Genomic DNA, 17,558 nt, shown 5'->3' with positions numbered 1-17,558 from the left:
AGGATTGTTTCCTTTACAGGAACGCCGGCAGACATAGAAACAGATTATCTTCAATACCTACTATATATTGACAGTAATTACTAATTCATCTAATTATAATGCGTTTTCCCCCTTTCGCATGTTTTTCTTAATGCGTACGTATTCCTGAACAATCTAAATCATATTCCATCCCTTATCTAGCTGTCAACCATACAGTCGATCAATCCTTAACCTTTTGACCGCCAAAGACGTCAACTGACGTGCGCGGCTACAGCCAATATCAACCTTCGTGCATTCCGACAAGGTTCACGATGACGCGCCGCGCACGATAGGCGTGGCGTTAAGAGGGTTAATTCATACAGTGCCTGAAAAACTCGACCAACTTTAACCATAAAATCAATTAAATCTCTGCGGAAAGAGAAGAGTCGTGAAATGTATGGGACCCAATATATTTTACGAATCTTCTCATTCCGCACAGACTTTATGCGGAATTTCCTGACAGTTGTCATTATATAAAATAGGTACTAAATTGGACGTAAGTTTTAATATGTTTTAGTCATTGTACCGACACGTTTTACCTATTCGTAACCTTGATTAGGTACGTTTTACCTTGAGTAAACTAAGTCGGGTTATTTGCGCTCATGTTGTGTACAAACTACATTTAACTCGTCAAAGAATGTTTTAATAAACGTGTATTTTTTTCGGCAGATGAAATAAGCGATGACGGTGAGAATGGAGAATGGAGGGAACGGGACAGGGACTCAATAGAAAGGAGGTAAGGAATGTGTGATCTCTGGTTTAGATGCAAAATTCGGCATCGTACCTAATTAATCCATCCATATCCATATATAATCCATACGTCCATATATGCATACTTCACTACGAAAGCGACTACAGCCACAGAATATACTACTGTACAGAAAGGACACTTCCAACACCGAAGTTGGACTGCGATTCAGGGTCGAATCATGATATCCTTTTTTCATTTATGTCTATTTAGGGTTGTCAACATTCAAGCCATTATCTTATCTGTGGTCGTGCACGCAAAGGGACGTCAAGTTGTGTCAACCCTAATAATTCCTCTGAGCAATGCTGAGCCGAACGGAGCCAAGTTTGCCCGAAGTCAGGAGTGTCTCCCCACTGCTAAAGTGTCATTCAATAGAACTCGCTAACTATGTAAACAAAAGTTACTAGTAAATTGACATACAGTGTCAATTTTAGTATGGCGGTTTATTTACATAGTTAACAAGTTCTATTGAATGACACTTGACAGCCCAATATCAACTTTCGTGCTTTCCAACAAGGTTCACGATGGCTCTCCGGACACGATAGGCGTCGCATTCAAAGTATTAAGTGATCATAGTTTTGTTTTTTGTTTTAGGTCGGAGAGTCTGCCGCGGCGACAGTCCGTGCCCGCGCCACAGGTACCGCTCGAAACGGCTGTTTAGACATTTATGAATACAAACACGTTAGCGTAAATTGGGTCAAAAACTGTATTGCGGAAAACCTGGGTACTACGTCAAGTTTGGTCAAGTGATAGACAGCTATTAGCGATAATTTAAGTATACCTTTCGATTATAGTTCGTTTTTTTAGCATTAGAAAGAACTTGCAAGAAGGTAAGCGATCTTGACATGTCTTTTAATTGAAAAACGCTTTTAAAAAATCAAAAACTATTACTTATGAAAGCAGAAGAATATAAATGATCGTATTAGATTCATAATTGTTACATATTTACCGTAACTTATTTTTAAAATATGTTTTTCAATTAAAAGACACATCAAGATTAGAGATGCACCGGATATCCGGTTACTATCCGGTATCCGGCCAAACTACTATCCGTTGCATCTCTAATCAAGATTGTTTACCTTATTTCTAATGCTAAAAAAAACGAACTATAGTCCACATAGTTTAAAGTGTCATTCTATGGAACTTGCTAACTATGTAAGCAAAGGTCACTAGTAAATTGACATTCTGAGACAATTTCAATATGGCGGTTTGTTTACATAGTTAGCAAGTTCCATAGAATGACACTTTACACGATTATATCGCGAGGAAATTCCAGCGCATTCCCACCTATTAAGATTTTTGGCCTGATTTGCACTCTGTGTATATTGCCAGCCTCAATTTAACAATGATAAAATGGCAAATATTTTAATACGTTCACCGTCCGTGCCCTGTATATGGGTCACGGCAAGCCTCTATTACAAAGCTGTAAGGTTAACAATTCAGATTGGGACTGAACGTGTTAAATCATTGTAAATTTGATTCTGGCGGTCTAGCATGAGTTGTGTTCCCGCGCGCGACTCGATACATCTTGCGCGACTTCAAGTATGGAGTCGCGCGCAAATACGCAACTCATGCTAGAGCGCCTGGTTGAGTAAGTCCATTTAGTGACCAATAGTAAATCTTAATTTACTTCATATATGTAGGTTTACTATGGGCTTCGTTAGTGGTTACTACTTAAGGCCACATTAAAAAAGTAGTATTAAAAAGTGAATACAAACGCCTAAATTATATCTTAGCCTAAAACTGCCAGTAGTTTTATCATTAGGTTAGGTTTTTATTTTAATTAAAGTAGTTTAAGCAAGTGGGAAATTCATTCATTTGAACTATTTCTTTAACTTGCTTGTGATTATTGAGATTTGCTTTGCATTTAAAGTATTTTACTACAAACAATATGTCATGTTTGTGCTGTTATGTTGTGTTGGTATTAGTTATAACTGGAACTGTCATATTTTCCGGAAGATGTATTATATATTTAGCTCATAATACGCATTAAGTAATGAGATAATTGAGTTAAAATCTTTGCACATCTATTAGTTATCTTGTCTTCTAAGATAATAAAATACGAGGCTGCAAAAAACGAGTCTGAACTAGATCTCGAAACTAATTTTTTACACAGTTTTTGGTAGTTTTTTGATGTATTTATTAAGGTAACGTATTTGATATACAAATACATATCCTACGAAAGTTGAATGTGTGTACTTTATAATATTTAATTATATTGCAATGTAGATATATCAGCCATCTTCCGTGAAATATGACTTTATTTAGCTTATTGCATGTATGTAGTGTTGTAACCGAGTGGTAAATGAGGGGTTATGTGTTCTTGTCATTTAGTTCATATTGTGTGAAATTATTAATTTGACCAATAAGAAGGTACATTGTATCTATGGAATTGTCATTCGCCGAACAACTGAGTCACGTGGTTTTACATGTTTACATTTTTTAAAGATCCATGTGGTTAGACTATAGTTCTTCTCATACTTCTTTTTTAAAGCTTTGATTATAATTATTTTAACTTTTTAACCTATTCATTTCATGTTTAACCAATTCACCCACCATTTCTTTATTTTTAATATTACTGAGTTAGAATTCATTTCTAACTCTTAAATAGAGTGTCATCTATTAAATCACTAGGTGTTCGGTCCTTATTACTAAAAATATCATCAAAACATATATCATTGTTATATATTCGTTTTGCTATTTTGTTGGTTTGGTTGTGTAACAAATATGAAAAGGTATTTAAACGGTGCTGTAGTATTACATTCACAATTTTTTTTTCACCATATAAACCACCATTTTCAGTAAAGTAACTTTATTCTTCAAAAACTGATGAGGAACGTGCATTTTGTCCACAAGAGAAGCAAGTGGACTTTGAATGATAAATATTTAATAGCGTCCATTTGAAGATGATTTGAAATATTTTACTCGCGTTGGTGTGGTGAAAATGGTGTATTTCACTCGGCTGCAAAAGGTAGTTTAACCCGTGAGTCTTGAAACCCTCGCAACGCTCAAGATTCCATTTTTCGAACCCAGCTACGCCCATGAAATTTTGGTATCTTTCGCTTGCTCGAGTATTTAACACAAGAAGTAAAAAACAACTTTGCCATCTCGTAAAACAAGTAAGTATTATTTTGAGATTACAGTAGAGTCCGATTAGTACGACTTCGCATATAACAACCAACCGCTTATAGCGACGTAAGTATAAACACTTGTTTGGTTTTAGTATGAGCTACTATGAAGGTACAACCGTTTATTACGACTCCGCTTATAACGACCAACCGCTTTTAACGACGGAAATTGACACAAAATCCGTCCGTCAAGTCCGGTTACAACGACGAGCGACGTAATTTTTACAAATAAATTGTTGGTGGAAGCTTACTCCGTCCCGCGCACCCAACTCCCCTCCCCCCTTTGCCTATACGCAGCCAGATGAAAAACTGTGACTTTTCGTAATCTTGCAAACTGAATAAAACCCAATTCGCATTATTCAATTGAGCTTAAACTTCACATACATAATTATGTAAGTTGGGTGACAATGCAATATTTTGGTACCTTCGAGCTCGAGGTGGCCATAGGAACTGTTTGATAAAACAACGCATCCTAATTGAGTTTGGGTTTGTAAGAATTGTCTCAATTGAGTATAGGTTGCTTGTTGAAACTAAAGTAAACAGTCCGCGATAAAGGCTTGAGTCAAAATTGAAATGTTTGACAAAATACTTATTAATTTTTTGATTGTCGATTGTCACCTTGATTAGATCCCTAAAAATTATGACTTTTTATTTTACGGGATTCGAGTAATTTGCGGATGATGAGTGAGTACCTACGCGAACCTACAAAAGTGCCTTCTTCTAAACACACAAGTCTCTGCATTTAAGACAAAGTGTTGTAATACTAACGTAAATGAATATTTTAATTATAATGGTTTTTTTTCGTTGATTGTCGCATAAGTATTAATAAATACAAAATGATGTCATTATTTTGATTAAAAAAATATATTAAAATTGGCAGTTCGTTTAGTGCGACGTCCGGTTAGTACGACGTAATATCAGCGGTCCCTTGAGCGTCGTTATAACCGGATTCTACTGTACTTACATATACACAATTTACACATACTCACTTACTATTGACAACACATAACCTACATTACAGAAATACAGACTTTATTGGTAAATATAAACATAGTTACATTTTACACGTCATAAACTTAAAACTATTGAGTACATCATGTTTTGTGTATGTGGTATGTACATTGATACACAATATACACATACACAATATATAATATACACATTATTTACACTGACTCTTTTAAGTACCTTTTCATGAAAATAACATTATTATATTTGTTATTGCCTATATAAGACTGAAGCTAGCTTGTTATGAACATATACTATGTAACGGTGCTGTTTACTCAATAAACGTATACTTGCATGTGTGTGTTTTATTTGTTTTGTCGCTTCGCATCCGCTTTCTGTGTTGTGTCCATTTGCTTCTTATGGTGGTAGCTCTGAACTTAGTCTGTAAACCCCGTCCACACTCACGTGCGTGAATCGCGGCTCGAAGCCGCGAACGCGAGTGTGGAGTCAAGTTCGCAGATCTGTGAAATCGACTCCACACTAGCGTTCGCGGTTTCGCGCCGCGATTCGCGCACGTATGTGTAGGGGGCTTTAAATGTACTTAAATGTTTTTAAACTAACGAATGTTTGAGCGTATGCGAATCGATTTTCATTTATTTTCTAGTAGTTTATTGACATGTTTTAGACAGGATAGGTCGGTTGTTAATAAAAAAAAGGGTTGCACTCAGGGAGTGCCGGCAGAAGTGAAAACTCAATCACTATTGCAAAATGTCTGCAGCACTATGTATAATTGAGGTTAACGCCATCTAGCGTTATTTCGGGGCATTACTTGAAACCCCTAAGCACATCACTGTTAGTACTCGAATTTAATTAATACCAGTTAGAGGGAAACTCACTAGATGGCATTTAAATCAATAAAGAAAAACTCAATGACATTGAAGTAACAGTTTTTCAGGTTAATCAGGTCAAGTGTACTTAGGCCCACTTACACCATTCCACTAACCGGGGTTAACCGGTCAAACCAGGGGTTACCATGGTCACCAGTAAATTTGAGACTGCATTAACGGTTTAATCGCTTAAACCCCGGGTTAGCGGGTAAACATAAGACTATTTTTAAAAAGACCGTTTTCTTCAATCAGTACTATTTTTTAAAAGACACTGTTTTCAGTTTTTTTTTTGTAAAATCATTTCTATTACGCGTAGTCAACCCTAATGTTGTTTCCCCGACGCGTGCGATCAAAGACCCGAGCGATAAAGTCATTTTAGTATACCATAGAAAACGTAAAACGGTCTCTATTTCTATAAAAGCTTCTTAGGAATTTACGGAAGGTTACCCTGAAAATCGATAAGTTTATGTCCATCTCAATCGCTCTTGATTAGACTGACAGGGATGAAAATAGACAATTTTCGTACCTATGGAGCCCCTCTGAGTCCGTGAATGAGTCCTAAATGTTGTGGTGTCCGCCCGCGCAGGTCCGCGAGCCGTCCCCCGCCGCTCCCGCCCCCTCCACCTCTGCACAGTGCCGGTAAGTGTTGCCACATGCATTTCACGAAGTTGAGAATTTTTCGACGTGATAAATGTCTTATGAATCGATGAGTACCGGTAGCATGCACGAAAAAGTGTCACGTTGTGGACAGATCTCTATGGTAACGTATCAATTCATCATATTCATTGTATCATGGTAATTTTTCATCAATGTTTTCTTATGACGTTAACACGCAAAATTATCGTCCGTAAACCGACTTTACAGACAACCATTTTTTTTTACGAAGTTAAAGCCTATTTTGACTCTTTCTCAAGATCTCATCACCCGTGCGTAACGCAGCACTGAGGGGCTACCGCGAAAACCGATATTCGCAAATTGCGGGGATCTTTCTCTTTTACTCCAATGAAGGCGTAATAAGAGTGACAGAAAAATGCCGGAAATTTACTAACTTCGATTTTCGCGGTTATAGCCCCGATCTGATGCAATATAGTCTGGCTAACCGATTTGTCGGTTGAAATAAACGCGAAATTCAAATTTTCTCTTTGAGATCGATCTCTCGTGTTTTCTATTTTTTTAATTTGGCGCATTTTGCTACTGGCTAATTGGTTTGCCAGACTACATCGCTATCGCTTGCGTTGCTACTGATAACAAATGCGGGCAATTTCATTTTAAAGGATAACTCACGTTAGACCGGACCGTGTCCGGGCCGGAGCTTCCGGAGCTTCGTTTTCTATGGAAAGCATCAAGTGATCACCTGTCATCTGTCATAGAAAAGTAAGCGCCGGAAGCTCCGGCCTGGACACGGCCCGGTCGGCCCGGTCTAACGTGAGTCATCCTTAGCTTTTACTTTAAAGCGCGACTTAAGACGTGTTTCAGTAACGTCTAACCGTCACATTCCTGACAAAATTTATGGAATTTGACATTGACCGTCAGTTTTGTAACGATTGCTAACCGGCTGTTACCTAATGGTACACAGTTAAGTGAAATGCCCATGCACGCACTGCAAGCGAGCCAGAGCTGTGCTAAGTTACACGCGGTGTGGCGGCATGCCTTTAGATTTGCGCACATGTTCGCATTGTAATGTTCGAACCCTCATGAGAGGTTTTAGACCGCTTGCGTACCGTTTGTGTTGCAGTGTGACGTCCCTTAATAGGATTTTTACATTACTTATGCACTGGGTACTGTTAAGTGCGTACCGCCGTTTATTATGACAGTAGACAAATGTTCTTGTCTTCGTGAAATGCAACAACTATACATTGTAAATAATATCTTAAAATATGACTACTTGCACTACATTATCTATTTTTCCTTTAGTCTCGCTCCTAGTTATGTTTTAAGATTGCCATGCTAATCATATATATTGCTAAGCACAATAACGATATTGTAGGGTATGATTGTTACTAAGTTTAGGGTAGTTTTAGTTTATTATCAATAAAACAGTTAGCTTCTGACTGCAGACTTTCATTGACGTTGCATTGGCGACGACTCGGGAATTTTACCGTTTTAGATTACAAATATTACAAATCAGTGATAAATTTCGTTACGCGGTGTCAAAATGCCGATCGGTAAAGTGGAACCTTTCGATTTACAGTCGAAACAGTGGTTAAATTACATACGCCGCGTAAAACAATTTATATTACTCAACGAAATCAAAACAGAATTGAAAGTGGCAACGTTAATAACATTAGTCGGTGAACCCACGTATAATTTAATGTGTGATCTGTGCGCGCCTGCTAATCCGGAGGACAAAACGTTTGGGGAATTGGAACAATTAATGACAAATCATCTTGAGCCCAAGCGGTCGGTTATCGCCGAACGCCATGTTTTTAGATTACGTAGACAACGAATGGGCGAATCGTTATCGGATTATTTACAAAATTTAAAACATTTAGCGGTAACCTGTGTTTTTGGTACTACATTAGAGGAAAACTTAAGAGATCAGTTTGTGTCCGGATTGGCGAGTGATGATATGAGATCGCGGTTATTCGCGGAGACTAATATCGATTACAAAAAGGCGGTGGAGCTAGCTCTGGCGTTAGAGGCGGCTGAGAAACATGCGGAGGCGAGTGCGAGTGGTGTGCGCGGGTGCATGAGTGCGAGTGCAGGCGGTGCGAGTGGCGGCGGCGCGAGCGCAGGCACCGGCGGCGCGGCCGCTGGCGCGCTCGGCGGCGGCGGCGCGGCGGGCGAGGGCCTGCACGCCGTGCGGGGAGCGCGGCCCGGCGCGCCCGCGGCGGCGGCGTCGGCGGCAGCGGCGGCGGCGGCTTGTTGGCGATGTGGTAAACAACACCGACCAGATAAGTGCCGTTTTAAACAATATAATTGTGATAAGTGTCAACGTAAAGGACACCTTAAAAATATGTGTAAGTTGCCTGAGAATAAGGGACAAAATAGGAGACATTTTTTTATGGAGGAGGAGTCGGATGAGTCCGATAGTGACTTTTATCACATCCGGGTGTGCGCGTCAGGAGAAAAACCGTTTTTTGCAGATGTTACAATTGACAGTTCTGTGATTAAATTTGAAGTGGACACTGGTAGTCGAATTTCTGCCATTAACGAAGTGGATTATTTACGTTATTTCCCTGATTACCCTTTGTTTAATGATGATATTAAACTTTGTGCGTATGCAGGCTCGTTGATCAAATCAGTGGGCTATATTCTATTAACTGCATCGATAAATAATGTTACAAAAAGAGATTTAAAGTTGTATGTTATAAAAAATGGTAGCCGCCCATTGCTAGGTAGATCGTGGATTCGTCGTTTCAATATTAAGTACTTCGACATACACAATATTGAGACGGACGAGGATAATTTTGTTCAGAATCGATTTGTCAACGAGTTAACTCGAGAATTTCCACAAGTGTTTACAGATGGTTTAGGAAAGTGTAAAAAGTCAATTCGATTACAACTCGCAGATAATGAACCGGTTTTCATACGCGCTCGGCCCGTGCCGCTCGCGCTGCGCGCGGCCGTCGAGAGGGAGATCGCGCGGATGGAACAGGAAGGTTCTATATACCCGGTAGATCAGTCAGACTATGGTACTCCTATAGTACCCGTGATTAAACCGTCGGGAGAAATTAGGATCTGTGGGGATTATAAAACCACTATTAACCCAAAACTCAAAAGGGACTATTATCCCCTCCCCCGTATTGATGAGTTATTCGCAGCATTAAGCGGGGGACAAGAATATTCAAAAATAGATCTGACTAGAGCCTATATGCAGGTACCGTTGGAAGAAAAATCCCAGTCGGCCACGGCTATATCTACACATATGTTTATAAAAGAACTCCGTACGGATTGAGTTGCGTGCCTGAAAAATTCCAGAAAATTATGGAAGAAACTTTGCGAGGTTTACCAAACACGGTGGTGTTTTTAGATGATATTTGTGTTACAGGCAAGGATAGAGAGACACATATGAAAAATCTGCGAGCGGTAATCGAAAGACTGGCAGAAATGGGTTTAACTGTAAAAATTGAAAAATGTAAATTCTTACAAAAAAGGGTTTCATATCTTGGATTTGTGATCGACCGACACGGGTTGCATCCCGATAAGTCAAAAATAGTAGCTATTTCAAATGCACCGCGACCGGGTAATGTTACGCAATTAAAAGCGTTTTTGGGACTGGTTAACTATTATGGTAAATTTTTGCCTAATTTAAGCACTCTATTACATCCTCTATACAACCTATTAAAAAAAGAGGTCACGTGGGAGTGGAATGAAAATTGTGAAAATTCGTTCAACAAAATTAAATCTTTATTAAGTAGTGACAAAGTTTTAACACATTATGACCCAAAGTTGCCCTTAATTTTAGCGGTTGACAGTAGTGCTTATGGCATCGGAGCGATTTTAACACACAAGTTTGCCGACGGTACCGAAATGCCAATCAGCTGTGCTTCAAGAACGCTTACAGATGCCGAGAAAAATTATAGTCAGCTAGACAAAGAAGCATTAGCAATTTTTTATGGAGTACAAAAACATCACCAATATTTATTTGGTAGGCAATTCCTACTGAAAACGGACCATAAGCCATTGACGTATATTTTTGGACCAAAAGGGGGTATTCCTCAAACGGCAGCAAGCAGGCTGCAGCGATGGGCGGCAAAGTTGGCTGCATATGACTTTCAGATTGAGTACGTTGCTTCAAAAAGTAACGTGAGCGCAGACGCACTCTCGCGTTTGCCGTTACAAAGTAAGTCACAGAAGACAAGGGAGGAAGAAGATTGTCACTATTTATTTTTTACGGACGAGACTTTACCGATAAGTTTTAAAGAAATAGCAATAGAAACAAAGAAGGACTCGATACTTAGTAGAGTGGTAGGTTTTATTTTGTTCGGTTGGCCGGATCGATGTGACGATGAACAAGTGAAACCTTTTTATTTTAGAAGAGCGGACTTAAATCTACAACATGGGTGCATTGTATATAAATATAGAATAGTAATTCCACCGAAATACCAACAAAAAGTGTTGGCGGAAATTCATGAAGGCCATTTAGGAGTTGTTAAAATGAAATCGATCGCGCGTAATTATGTTTACTGGCCATCCATTGATAAAGATATCGAAACAATAGCCAAGGAATGTGACGCGTGCTGCAGCGTGCGCGACGCCCCCCCGCGTGCCAGCCTACATCCCTGGGAGTTTCCGGACACCGTGTGGCAGCGTTTGCATGCGGATTTCGCACAATTTAATGGAAAGTATTATATTGTGTTAGTAGACGCGCATTCTAAGTGGTTGGAGGCGCAAGAGATCCGTAGTACGTCAGCAAAAGATACAATAACATTCCTAAGATCCCTTTTTGCGAGATTTGGTCTTCCGCGACAATTAGTGACCGACAATGGACCCCCGTTCCAAAGCGAAGATTTTAAACAATATTGCGCAAACAATATGATTAAGCATACCACCTCCGCCCCGTACAAACCACAAACCAATGGGGCGGCAGAAAACACTGTTAAATCAGTAAAAAAGGCTTTAAAAAAGGCATTGTACAAGGGACAGGATCTAGCAACAGGCCTACACAAGTTTCTTTTTCAATACAGAAACTGTTAACACGCGAGTACTGGAGTAGCGCCCGCGGTCGCGTTACTCGGTCGACGCCTGCGCAACCGGCTCGACGCCCTGCGACCGGAGACCGCCGAGGTCGTGCGCCGGGCACAACAAAGGCAGGTGGAGGCAGCCGGCGGTCGCGATAGGGAATTTCAGTTAGGAGACGAAGTACTGGCAAGAGATTATTCGAGTCGCGGAGGTAAATGGACTCCGGGTAAGATTGGGGCAAGAACGGGACCGGTGTCCTATAAAATAAATTTAGACGGAGGGACCAGCTTTCGTAGACACGCGGATCAAATACTACCTGTGCGCCGCACGAGATTTTCCTTAGCTGGCCCGAGTTCATCGTCCGAAGGACACACGGAAAACACGGACGCTGTTCCTCAGTCACCAACAAAGGAAGCCGTAAGTCCAACAAAGGAAGGTTCAGCAGGTGAAAGCGAGTTTGATTCTGCTTCGGAAGGATCCGAAGGATGCTCGGCAGACCTACCCAAAAACCAAAGTCTAACACCTCCCACAGAAGACAGCAGCGAACGCGCTAAAAGGGCATTTAGAAGGGAGAAAAGGTTACGGGGGGTGGAATAGAGGAAATAAATAAATAAATAGCATAATAGTTATTAACTAATAGATTAAAATAATACTAGTCCTAAGTTTTCATTATAGTCGTTAACCAGTGCCGACGCCGCGCCGATGAGTAAGTAAAATGTGTGCATTTATTGCTTAAGTATTGCCTAGTATTAAGTTGATAGTGTTAATTTATTATTAAGTTGTACCTATTTATGTATAGAAACATAATATCAATTACAGACTCATGTGTTGTGCATATAAGTTGTATTGAGTACCTATATACTTGTATTAGTTAATAAGGGAAAGGATTTTCTTATTACAAAACTTTATTCTTATTTCTTAAGTATGCCTTAAATAGGGCTAAGACTGAAGTGTGAATTATTTACCTATAAGGGGGAAGAAATGTAGGGTATGATTGTTACTAAGTTTAGGGTAGTTTTAGTTTATTATCAATAAAACAGTTAGCTTCTGACTGCAGACTTTCATTGACGTTGCAGATATAACATGTGTCGTAAGCCTAATGTTTAAAGACAACCATAACACAGAATATTCGCCACATGGCTGTCATAATTATTCATCATCATCAGCCTTTTAGCATAGGCCTCTTTCTCTTCTTCTAATGATTCATATTGCATTTTAAGTCAACTTCGATAAAAAGTGCACATTTTTCGCATTAATTAATTCAGTTGTCATTAAAACCCATACGATTTCACAGTTATCCTAATACCGCTTAAAAATAGGGCCCAAAATAAACACCTTTAGGTATTCGAGCTGAATATCGAAGTCATAAAATTTAATGAGGCGCGAAATCTTGAATGATGTCACATGGGAATATCGTGAAAAATTATAGTTTAATACAAAATCGTTTGATTTGATGTCAAGAGATGTAGGAAAAAGTGTATATTATTTACTTTTTTTTCGAAAAATAACAACTTTTGGGTTATTTTGACTGAGAATCACGAGGACTTTGATTGAAACAAAGAAAAACATTTTGGGTGTCAGTTTTGTGACGGTCCATGCGTCTCAAAACTGTCATTTTTTTCGAAGACTTCCCTGTTTAAATCGATAGTCCTCGTGATTCTGAGTAGAAATAACTGGTTAGTGGTTTTTCGAAAGACAAAAAAGAGTAAATGGTACACTTTTAACTGAAAATGCCCGTCAACGTTCTTTTGGACCCGCTTATTCAATACCCTGTATTTTTCTGTACCACCACAAAATACACTTTCTATTGGACACTCTGCAGGAGGTTAGCGGAGGCCACGCCGGACCTAGTGCTGGACTTACCAGCACGGGCGCCGACTGAGGCCAGCGCGCCGCCCGCCGACGCCGCCGAAACGTTCGCTACCAACCGCGACACGCTCAAGAAGCGGCCATCGCACAAGTAAGTTCATAGAGCAGCTTATTCGCATTTATAATATAAAAAAGTGAAAGATCGTCATCATTATTTTAACCCTACCTTCTCTTTTCATTCCAGACCATCATCATCAGACAGCAGCACAATCGCCCCCGACGACCCTCCCGACACCACGGACAAGCCTGACGAGGCCGAAACCTCAGCATCGGCCTCGGCGGCCCCTGAAAGCCCGGTACCCGCGCGCAACACCGCTCGCGTCGCCGCCAAATTCGCCGACTTGACGCTGACTGGCGGCTCGCTCAAGCCGGCTTTAGCTGCTAAACCGGCCTTGCTGAGGAGGCCTACGCCGCATCCGCAACATGCGAGGCCGCAGCCGCCGCCTGACGAAGCCACTTAGGGTACAAATAGACGCCGAGGGCACGAAACGCACGCTCGGCGCTGACGTCGACCGCTATACTGGCTAAAAACAACGCGGTTGGCGTAAGGGTCGAACGTGCACACTCAAAGCGTGCGTTCTTCGGTCCTCGGCCTCGGCTGAGACGCCTAAGCCGGCTTTGGCGAAACTAGCGTTGCTGAAGCCGTATCATTGGCCGCCTGATAAGGTCATTTAAAGCTTGACAGTTATAGGTCTCCAGGACTCGATTAAAGTTTGAAATTTACGAACCTATTTTAAAGAAATGGGTAGTATTGGAATACAATGCTGAAGTCGAAGATCAATTTGTGTTGTTACTTATGTCAGGTTTAAATCCAATACGTAGGTACCTATAGATTGACTGTTACATAGTTTGTAACGTAATATTTGCATAAGCACAAACATCACACTGTATTCAGAACTTTAACTAAGTCTTGTTGGACCATAATTGTTTGGTTAAAATGGCGCTTATAGACGATTGCATCTATCGATATTATCAGCTCTTCTATTCAGGAGGGTAGCTCGTCTATCGTCTACAACCTTGAATGTACTTATGGTTTCAATTTTTACAATATTTGTAACTCAAGGTTGCGTGAATGAAGATTCAAGTTTAAGAAATAATTTAATGTATTCGACCGGTTGCCCTAAAATAAACCCTATTACACGTGACACATGTCACGTATTACACCAACAAGAATGCACGGTGTATTGTCAGTGACAATTGGCTACTTTCCTACTGGTCAAATCAGCTTCTTTTTTAGAACTGTCAAAACGATTTGCTAAAATATGGTATTTATATGAAAACGTGTGTAGTGACGTCATTACAGTCAACTCACCTACTCGTACTTTTTATACTTCCATCCGATTTATTAAATAGAAATTGTGTTTAAAAATAACTGATATCTATGTTTTTCTAATAATTATCTGGTGCTTTATTTCGTGCACAGTGTGATATAATTTATTTTAAGTAGAGGAAAGTACCCAAGTGACTCGCTTAACTTCAAACTCGGTTAAATCCAACTGTCAGATTTTGAGATTTTGGTACAGGAAGAAAAGGGTAATAGGTTACCTAGATATTTCCTAAGAGGGTAGTGTGGATTTATCCGACTTTGAAGTTAAGCCACAATTGTCAAGTTACAAAAATAATTTCTCAGTTACATATCAAATGAAATGCTCAATAATTGCTCATTAAAATGTTGTTGGGTGTTTTTAGAGTGATGCAATCGTCGAAAATAAATTAGAGGCTTAAAATCGTCGACCAAAAGGTCACAAATGTCGTTCGACAAACGTTCTTATGTTGCGATGTCTTACCGTTGAGTTCTGCTGGATCGACAAGTCTGAAAAACGCTCGGGCTTGTGTGAGCGGGACTTTGACATTTACGTCATTAAAAATGCCACCCAATGCGAGAAAATAAACGAGATTCATTACATTGCGGGTTTTGATCGGTCGGTTAAATTGGACGTAACCAACAGTCCACAATGTAACTAAAATCGCATGCGAGTTCGCGCGCCGTCTAAATCAGCCCTTGGCACTGCAAACCTAAACAACCAAATGCAAAGTGACTTATAAATAGGGTTGCAACCACTATAATCTGTGGGGTTTTAACTTCATCGACGCGTTAGCGACGGTGACAAATTTTGAATTTCACCCATTTTTTAGTGACCGACATGTTAAACCTGATGAGAGAAATTTTCGTTCTAAAATAATATTTTAATTAATCATATATATCACAAGTTAATACACTTATGGCAAAACGGTTACACTTGTAAGAAAGATTCTTAAAAGACGTTTTTTACATATTTGTTGATCCCGTGAAAACAGCGTTTTAATCATAATTATTTTTCTAGAACATATTGACATAATAATTCGACTTATACGAGTTCAGAATGTAGTTATAAATGTATTGCTATTTTAATAATTATTGTATTGTATGGACAACGTTATTATCAATAGTTGTCAAATTTGTATGGATGGATGTATTTTTGTGTGCTCATCTCATGTACTCAATTTCTACTAGGGTAAGTTTTATTCGAACTAGCGGTCCCTGTCTGTAAGCTTGTGGTTAAAATGGTCAAACATATCCGTGATGTAAGAAAGTGGGTTCAACATCCCACAGGTTAGAGCGAGATCGGTATATAGTCGTGTATATGTATAAACTGCCTGATTTACAAAATGGAGATCTCTTCCAAAGAGAATATAACCACGTTTTAATCTCTTCCTTCAGAAATGGCAGGAAATATATTTGACGTCTGTTTGAGAAAAACAATACTAAAAGTATGTAAACCATAAAGAAATTACAGAGTAGACTCGTAAAAAACTGCTCTTCTATCAAAAGATTTGACCATTTTAATTACCCTGAAATCGTGACCTGAGAAGTTAAACTTTTAAACTACTCGGTTAAGTGTAAGTGATATTATTTGTCATTTAACTCGGCTACTATTTTATAAACTTGACAATCGTCATCTGCCATTAATACTTTGTCGTACATTTGGCTTTATAAAAATTAAGTGCGAAAGTACAGAGCGATTGGCGATTGTCTTAACTTTTACTGCCAACGTTTTCGTAGCGCTACGCTCGTAGACGATCCCAGCGTTTTCCCGCTTTGTATAGGAAAGCGACTACGAACAGAGGACCCGCACTCAATGTGTTAATTCAGAAATACGCGGCGTATTTTTAGTGTCATATCACAATTGTCAAGTTTATCAACTATTGACGTTTTTTTTCTCAGATCGCGAATTAGTTATTTCTCTTTCTTATATCCAGCCCTTGGGCTAGCCGGCCGCTGCTCGTGTATGGGTCATTAAATCGTATTCATATGGACACAAGATCTATTTTATATATCATTATTTTTATACGCTCCTCGAATGCGGCAGTCGATCTGAAGATAAGATAAGTTTTATTTAAATTAAGGTGTCTAGTATAATAGGAAGTTGTAGATTGAAGCAGGAACAATAATATGCTAATACGATAAATAAGTAATATTGGGTAGCTCCTTTTAAAATGCATAAGGCATAGCGATATTTTTACTTTAGTGTTTTATTTTTAAGAGGCGCAAAAGTAACCAGTGATTAAACAAATAAATAATTAAAATATTAAATATAAAAAAATATTTAAAAGTCAATTTAAGCTATCTTTGCATCGACTTTTACGTGGCAAACTTAGGAAGTGGCGTTATAAACGTCATATCTTCAAACATTCAAAGTAATTTGACAGTTATGGCGACATTTTCACATTCTGTCGCTTCAGTCTATGCAGAGTTGACATGGTCCGATTCCACTTAATTTGTTAATCCACCAATAATGTTCTCAATTAGAATTGATTATTGATCATATAATGTTGAATTACTTAATTAGTTTACGACCACTGTCTAAATATGTGACAAGGCGCATAATTTTAATGTAAAAATAGAGCACCAAAAATTTAAAGTTAGAACGCGTTTAAACAAGACCGCAACGGTAATATTCTAAATTAGGCCTATAACTAACAATAACGGTCGGCTGCCTCATTTGAGGTTATGGTATACACGGAGTGAGGGAAGTGAGGTAATGAGGTAGTGAGGTAAGGTTGAGAGCGGCGGCCGTCGACTGTGATATATTGTATCGAATCTGTACCTCTGTAAACTCTTCACAATAAACCAGTATTATCCGCGTATGAGTGTGTTTTATCTTAATTTCCTGCTACTCCCGTATACCTAAATGGTGTATTCTCTTTTTCTCTCGTATACCTAAATGGTGTGTTTTTTTTCGACGGGCACAGATGCCACAGATGGAGCGATAAGTGCGAGAGACATTCTAAATATCTCACTATGCTAACGATTTTCAGCGTTTCTCGGTGTAAAATTAGCAAGGCTCGGAAAAA

The 17,558-nt window shown here is 39.3% G+C and overlaps 1 protein-coding gene across 1 annotated transcript in view; it reads left to right on the top strand.

Annotated features, from left to right (window-relative positions):
• The window catches only part of LOC134653369 (SLIT-ROBO Rho GTPase-activating protein 3-like), a 102,765-nt gene extending 89,008 nt beyond the window's left edge, over positions 1-13,757 (top strand). Inside the window, exons 14-18 of the mRNA XM_063508706.1 lie at positions 688-754; positions 1,361-1,403; positions 6,316-6,368; positions 13,177-13,314; positions 13,408-13,757. Coding sequence (XP_063364776.1) covers positions 688-754; positions 1,361-1,403; positions 6,316-6,368; positions 13,177-13,314; positions 13,408-13,684 — 578 coding nt within the window. The 3' untranslated portion in view covers positions 13,685-13,757. The remainder of the gene's footprint in view (positions 1-687; positions 755-1,360; positions 1,404-6,315; positions 6,369-13,176; positions 13,315-13,407) is intronic.
• Positions 13,758-17,558: the final 3,801 nt, after the last annotated feature.

This window comes from Cydia amplana, chromosome 13 (assembly GCF_948474715.1).
Source record: "Cydia amplana chromosome 13, ilCydAmpl1.1, whole genome shotgun sequence".
In the NCBI taxonomy this organism is placed as follows: domain Eukaryota; kingdom Metazoa; phylum Arthropoda; class Insecta; order Lepidoptera; family Tortricidae; genus Cydia; species Cydia amplana.
The sequence above is the reverse complement of the archived record's forward strand: the minus strand, read 5'-3'. Positions and strand labels throughout refer to the sequence as shown.